The following is a 7,624-nucleotide window of genomic DNA, read 5'->3' as shown; positions in this document are numbered from 1 at the left end:
TGCCCTCTCACAAAAATCTTGCACAAAGAGGCTTTCCCTTTAATCATCATTTTTTTCTAATTCAAAACCTTTATTCATTCAGCCCTCCATTTAGGTGGATTACTCAGTAAATGGATTCGTGTCCTTGTAGGTGGATGACGAATAGAGGTGTAATAACGCAATCTAGACATTGCGCATGCGCACAACCCACAGTCTGGCAGAATTGTAAAGGGTGCTTGGGGGCTCCGAGGGCAGCCAATGGTGACACGTTGTTATACCCGTGACATCATCCGCCACTCCTCTTACTAAAGAAGGAAACAAACATCCACCCAGAAGGGCCGGGAGACGGCGAGAGGAAGGAGGAAAGGCAGGAGGCCGAAGAAGGGACGACTAAAGCCGTCTGGCAGAGAGGACGACGACACATAAACGCTGCTGGGAAGAAGGAAAGGACGTTACTGGGACCCGAAACCACGACCTTTTCCCTCTCTGCTCAGATTAACGGGCACTTTTCCTGTCGTCACGCAAGAAACCCATCGATTTTTAGCAGGTGATGATCTTGGGTTATCGCTTCTTCTTCTTTTTTAAACGTGATTTATTTTTAAAGAGAGCCAAGCCTATTTAGGTAAACAGCAACAAGATGGGCGTTTCAGCTGAGATGATGGTTGGTCATGGCGACCTTTAACTGTGGATTTAAAGGTCAGGCGGTGTGTGCGTGATGGCTTTTGTGTGCCAAACCAGCTTTTTGTCTTTGCTCCTTTAAGTTGCCACCAGCACCTGGTTTTCCACCTGACTTTAAATAGCACAAGCCCTCGAACGTGACTCCGTCTGATTCAAGGGGAAAACAAGGGAGGTAGCTAGCGCTGGTTGCTGTCTGTTTTTCTGTTTGCCCCGAGCTGGGGGATGGGGAACCAAAGCCTGTTAATTCCTGTCTAGAAATAGAAAATTCATAAGCCGAATAAACCAGTGGAGCAACAGGGTTACGCTGAAATTGTCACCGAACATTTGCTTAAACATGTTGAGATAAATTAAGGGGAGTGTTTGCAGTAGTTTCGCGCTGGGTTCGAGGTTTGCTCGATGTTAGGACGTTGTGGCATCACCAAGCCGTTTCTAATAGCTTAAGTGTGATTATATAACCATGGTTGTTCACAATGCCTCGTTGAGGACGCCCAAAAAATGGGTATTAGTGCAAATGTTGCGATAAATGCGAGATAACAAAACTACGTCTAAACAGGAAGCAGGGAGATTGCAGACAAAGGAAGAAACAAAGGGAGCAGAGAACACACTGTCTAGACTCTGGGTTATTATACAAATCATCAGCGCTGTTGCCTTCTGTCAGCCTCTGGTACTTCCTTTAAACAGAGTATTTTTAAAGCAGAATAATTTGCTTCTTGTAGTAAAAATAAAACAAAAAAAAACGGCAGGCTTTTTCTGTACTGCCCTCCAGTGTGACTCAGGAGTTTTCAGCCCAGCAGGGCCTGAAATATGAGCTAAGCTTGCGGCTGATAAAGCAGCACAGCCTTCCTCTTTTGTTTGCTAAACGAAGTATTTTTCACGGTCTTTTTTAGCCGTTCGTCACAAGGGAACCACATCGACTTAATTTCAACACGTTAGTTATCACATTTAATTGCTGCTAGGGCTTAGAATGTATGAGAAAGGAAATTGTGGTGACTGGTAATAAGCCCTGTGCTGGAAACCCCCTGACTTGCCATGTTAGACTTGCTCTAGAATCCACTTTATTAATCCACTTTATTAGGGTCCCTTTTAAGACCTCTCATGTATTTAGTGTAGTTGGATTGAAAGCGGAGCAGATTTAAGTGTGGGTTACCTGAAGCTTTTACCTTATCACTGCTCTTCGGAGGTCATGGTAAATATTTAAGTAACACGCCTGTTTACCTGACAGCTGGACCAAACGTAACAGCTAAGCCTTGCTGTCCATTGTTCCTTTGTCTTTGAAAGTTAAGTCGTGGTGTTAGTTGCTGTGGTGGTGTTCATTGTTGTCTCTTTTTCGTGTTGCTTTTGTTCTCAGGAGGGATTTCGCTCTAGTATTTAATCAGTATCCCTCCGAGGATGTGTCTTTGTTCAGATTCGTGTGCAGCTACACTTCTAACATAATAAAGTTCAAGGAAAAAATCCCTTTCCTGTTCAACGGTGGTTGCCAATCTTAAGCTCAGTCATGTCTGGTATTTTTCAGCAGTCAGCAGTTGAACATGTGACGCAAATGGCAGAGGTCCTTTTAGGCTTTTCCAAGGAAACTCTTTGTTGACTCTGTCGTGATAACTTCCAGGGATTGCGAAAAAGAGAACAAAAGGTGGTTTGGAAGTTAGTTCGAGATCAAGATGGCATTTGCTTGTTGGGGAAACCTCAAATGGACGTTCCAAAACACCTGCCAGCCTCTCCTGGAACATTAGGTTCGCCTGCCTTGTTTGTGTCCATGACCAGAATATAAACTCGCTTCACACCAACGCAAGCAAGCAGCTGCTGTGCTGCGGCAGAACAGGGCCAAAGATTGTTGACAAGGGAAATATGATACTGTTGGTAGTTGTCAGATGTGATCAGATGAATTGTAGAAGAGCCAGGGCTGGGCTGGCAAACAGGCAAACCCAACAAATCTAGGTCTTCCTGTTTGCTTGTTTGTCATTAATCTAGGTGTTTTGGATCCGTTGCCTAAAAGTCAGTGTCTCCAGTTTCACAACGTCCTGTTGCATTGCAGTACAGCAGTGATGGTCGACAACGTCATGGTACTACATGTTCTGCCAAATTACTCACATGCATGCTTGTTTTCTGGCCATCGGTGGGGTGAGTGATGTCACAGGAAGTTTTGCAATACCTCCTATGACGTCAAAAGGCACGGGGAAGGGGAATACGATCTGAAACTGCTGGCCTATTTTGTTTCTTATCTTGTGTGTTTTTTGGCATGGAGAGACCATTATTCCACCTGTTGATAAATATGTTATTTTGTGGTGAAGTTACAGCAAGTTAGCTGGAGCTTATATTTCTGCTAAGAGGGAGCAAATGATTTTGATACACGAGTGTGTAGTTAGTGTGAATAAATGAGAATGTTCTCCTAGATTACCCAGTGACCAAAACATTCACAAATAGCACATTTACCTATTTGTTGTTGTGAGAAGATAACTGTGAAAGAATAATAGAGCTTCCCGAAGCAGTATACAGATATGAAAATGGATATGAAAGGTTGCGTCAAATGATTGGAATAGAGAGAGGGAAGGGACACAGTAAAAATAACAAAGCTGTGGGACAGAAGAGAGTCCAACTTCTGCCAAAGGTGCTGAACAAGGGCACAGTGAGTGTTGTTTGTTCTTTGGACTTCCCGTGGAGAAGCGCTCATTATTGTATTCAGACTAAAGGGCAAGTCGGAACACACAGACCTGTTGTTTTTGTACGACTCCTGTTATCTGTCAGCCTTTCTCTAGAACAAGATTGCTGGGGAACATGTTCATGATTTTCTTCTCTATCTTTTGTTTAACCTTAATTTCTATATTTTAATCACATGGATACATAAACAAATTTTGTTTTCTGTATGCCTGTCAGTATTCTTACTCCGTCACTCTTATTCTGTTAGCAATGGCTCAAGAGACGAACCAGAGTCCCGTGCTTTGTGCCATGGGCTGCGGTTTCTACGGCAACCCAAGAACCAATGGCATGTGCTCTGTGTGCTACAAGGAACACCTGACACGACAGCAGAGCAGTGACCGCATGAGCCCCCTCAGCCCGATGGGTAAGTCTGCACACAACATTGAGATGAACCTTCTGTTTCTCAGAAAAGTCAGAATGATGATTCAGCATAGACACTGTAGACTTGCTCAAGAAGGGGTAGGCATTGTGTTGATACACTTTCTGTCTGAAGACAGGTGATGTTCACTTTGTATTTTGCAATCCTCTTTAATCTTCCACTCTGCGTAATGAAAGGCAGTTGTTTTCTTTATTAGTCTTCAAGGTTACGTATTGATTGGTCAGACATTGAATGCAATACTTGCAGCTTGTTAGAACTTGTTTGTTTGTTTGTTTTAAGGCAAATGCATGACAAAACAGAAGTAGTTTATCTCAAGTATACTTTTTACAAATTCTTAAGACTGCTTAAGATATTTTCTGGGGTGGGTAGGTACCTAATTGGTAATGCTGACCTAATTGTACTATTGATTTATTCCGGATGATACTGTTTTTAATTGAACTTACTCTGCTCTTATTAAGGAGCCACTGCTAGTCCTACCTCAGAGGCCTCAGCTATCCAGAGACTAGAAGCCAGTCTAGCCAAGGTTGATGCCTCCCCTGCCTCTTCACCAGACATGTCTAGGTTAGTACTGGCTGCAGTTGGCTTTTTGAGCTACTCTGTGAGCTTTCCTAAACTTTTGGACTATGTGAACTCCTAACTGAACTGCTTATTAAAACTTGCAGAACTATTCAAGGATCACTTCCTGTGACTCAACAAATGACAGAGATGAGCATCTCGAGAGAAGACAAGCCTGAACCCCTCGAGCCTGGTAAAATATACATAAACACTCTTGTATAATAGACATATCCTATAAGATGTTATGACACACAGGAACATACACAGCTGAAAGCTCACAGACATCTTAAGGCAAACTTTTCTTTGTAGGATTCACTGCAGTCTCGGTTTATTTTTGATGCTTTGCTGCATACCTGAAACTCAACAGTTGGTTTTACTTACAGCCTCCAAGAAAAAGAGGCTGTCTAAAAATAAACCTGTTTAAAGATACCTCTTTGCTGGCGGAGGCTCCCGGCTTTAATCCTACCTGCTAGCTTTTTTTCCAAGTAGTGTACAGTTTTGTACCAAGAAAAGAGGGGGCTTTAGTGATGACAAAGAATGTACAAATTAAAATAGTTTTGGACTAAACTGCACCATTTCTAATGCCTTGGACGTGTGAACAAACATCTTTATTTGGTTCTCTTGTGAATTACAGATATAAATATAAGCTAGCATGATTAATTGATTACATGATTTTTCTTTGTTTGTGTGTGTGTGTGTACAGTTGTAAGCCAGCCTGCTGCTTCTAGTCCTACTCCTGTAGCTTCTTCCAGCATTGAAGAAAGCCAAGGTGACACCCCCAAACCCAAGAAAAACAGATGCTTCATGTGCCGCAAAAGGGTTGGCCTTACAGGTGAGGGTTACCTAATGCAAGCATTATGTTACTGACAGTTTTCAGAGAATAAATATAGTTTTACTGGACCTAAGAGGAAAAAAATGGATTTCTTTCTCTCCTCCCCTCTAATGTAATTGTTCGGGCTTTGACTTGTGACATTTGTGCTTCCAGGTTTTGACTGTCGCTGTGGCAACCTGTTCTGCGGCATCCATCGATACTCCGACAAGCACAACTGTCCCTATGATTACAAGGCCGAGGCTGCTGCCAAGATCCGTAAAGAGAATCCCGTGGTTGTGGCTGACAAGATCCAGAGAATATAGATCTAACAAAATGGCAGTGTTGGAAACGATCAATCACCTTGACAGAGACTGGAATATGAGTGTCAACCTTTACAATGAGCATGAGTGGCTAATTGAGGATCGAAAGGACTTGATTTACAAAATTACAACCTCAAGAGAGTAATGGAAAGAAGAAGAAAAAAATGAAAAGATCCTGTCTGGGGAAGATGCATGAATGATCACTTTTTCTTTTCTTTTTTTTGATTCATTAGTTTGTTTTATCCTGTTTTCTGTGGTGTCTTCACCGCTGTTGAGTCTTTGTTTTTCTAAGAATATGTATTGTCTTATTAAGAGCAGACCAGGCTACATGTCCAGGATATGCTGTGCTCCTCTCACCCATACCAGGCGCCATTTTGTGCCAAACAGCCATTTTACTCTGACCCTGTGTCAGACACAGACAGGTCTTTGAAAGCATTCAGTCTACACAGAGAAACGGTCCACACGAGCTGTCCCTTAACCATAGAACTTCTTGTTCCGTGCTCCGTTTGCCCTGGACTTGGTCAGCGTCACCCTCCATGCACAGGAGGGTTTGTTACTTTGTCTCTCCTAGCTTTACCTACCTCACAGCTGCTGTGTTAAGCTACATTGTCTTCCCGTTTACTTTATCGTGAGCTTTGACCCCAGCAGGACAGTGGATCATCATGACAGTCGCCCTCAGTGACCCTCTGATCAACTTGTCTCTGTTGACATCGATTGTTTGGTTGGTTGTCATGTGACCATTTTTTTTTTTTTTTTTTGTTATGAGGTATCGTGCTAGCTTCAGACAAATTCCTCCACCTTTCAATGAATCGAAACACTCGCAATAGACATAACAATATCGCAGGGTTTCCCCAACTGGTCCAAGTTGGCATTGTTATCCGACGCCTGGTGCAGGGCTGTGCGTACCAATGTGTGGCCTGAGAGGAAGGACGGCACTCTTTCCTGGTGGGCCTGGTGGGTGAATTTAGGCTACAATATTGTAGGGGCATAAATGAATGGATTAAATGCATGAGTTACTCTTCATCTGCATTAGCGTTTCAGAAATATCACTCAACTTAGGGTTTTGGATATTTTATTTGCTGGGTGACAATTATCTGACATGTTTTAACTTTTTTTTTTTTTTTTCTCTTCCATTGTACCGATGTTGGCGCATGGATTCAGTGCATTTGTGGAATTAGTTTTAATTTGTATGCGCTAACACAACATTCATGTGAGCACAGTGTGTGTGATGCTGTGTGGATGTGTGTGTGTCCCCCTTCCCCCACCCCACCCACCCACCCTCAGCCAAAAAAAATGTTTTAGTTGTGGAGCTACCCGGTTTATCAGCACATGTTTACAGAATTACAGGAGCATGCCAGAGCTAGATTTATGAAAAATAATAGAAACCAAGTTAGATGTAACTTCTCATCCGTCTAACGGCTAATGGTATGTGTGTCTGCTATAGAACATCGTAGAGAAGCGCGTGTGCGTGTATTTGTGAGCGTGCACGTGCACATACCTGTGCGAAAGTGTGTGGGTTTTTTTTGGCTGCCTGACACATGTATGTTTGTGACCCGTGTTACTTTCTCCTGTGAGAATGTTTTTCGTTTAAATAACTGTATGTATCCGTTTGAGTTTGTTTTTGGTTTTTTTTCCTTTTCTGACTTAGTTATATGCAAATTTGTACAAAACAGAAAAAAACAACAACCTGTGTTGATATTTATGTATTACATATAATCTTGCTATCCAGCATTACAACAGAATAGTATCATGTAAATAAAACTGTACAGAGAGACATAACCAGGCTTCGTTGTGATGAATTCTACAGCTCACAATTTCTCTATATTGTTGGAGTTTCAGGGTGTTTTGCTTTGCAGCTGCAATAAGCCTGTTATGAACTTCCTTATGCAGCAAAACGATCTGGCCGTAAGGGATTTTAGATGATATAAAGAGGTTGGAGGTTTTAGTAGCACTAAATAAAAAGGATATTAATTTCGTTGACAACAAGAATAGGTTAGGAGCTCCAACTTCACCCTGTAGTGCCTTCTCTTGGCTAACCCGACCTTAGACTATAAACCTCACTCTAGAGACTCGTTCAAACCTTGTCTGGGTCACACAGGAAGTATTAATCCCTGGACCCTGGAAGAATGCAATCCTGTTCCACTTTATCTTGGCTTACGCCTTGCATGCACAGCGCTCACCGCGTCTGTTTCAAAGACATTGTGTTTT

The 7,624-nt window shown here is 42.4% G+C and overlaps 1 protein-coding gene across 2 annotated transcripts; it reads left to right on the top strand.

Moving 5' to 3' along the window:
- Window positions 1-288: 288 nt before the first annotated feature.
- Window positions 289-7,195, top strand: zfand5a (zinc finger, AN1-type domain 5a). 2 transcript variants are annotated; one of them, XM_072388270.1, is made up of 6 exons: window positions 289-526; window positions 3,560-3,715; window positions 4,192-4,291; window positions 4,393-4,478; window positions 4,989-5,117; window positions 5,271-7,195. In XM_072388270.1, exons 2-6 carry the CDS (start codon window positions 3,562-3,564, stop codon window positions 5,417-5,419), a joined length of 618 nt encoding a protein of 205 aa, XP_072244371.1. In that variant the 5' UTR covers window positions 289-526; window positions 3,560-3,561; the 3' UTR covers window positions 5,420-7,195. The 2 variants fall into 2 exon arrangements, with proteins under 2 accessions (XP_072244371.1, XP_072244370.1); XM_072388269.1 differs by having other exon boundaries at window positions 291-526; window positions 4,189-4,291.
- The last annotated feature ends 429 nt before the right edge of the window (window positions 7,196-7,624 follow it).

The sequence above is a fragment of the Leuresthes tenuis genome, unplaced genomic scaffold (assembly GCF_036924035.1).
Source record: "Leuresthes tenuis unplaced genomic scaffold, fLeuTen1.0.hap1 SCAF_6, whole genome shotgun sequence".
NCBI classification, from domain to species: Eukaryota; Metazoa; Chordata; class Actinopteri; order Atheriniformes; family Atherinopsidae; genus Leuresthes; species Leuresthes tenuis.
The sequence above is the reverse complement of the archived record's forward strand: the minus strand, read 5'-3'. Positions and strand labels throughout refer to the sequence as shown.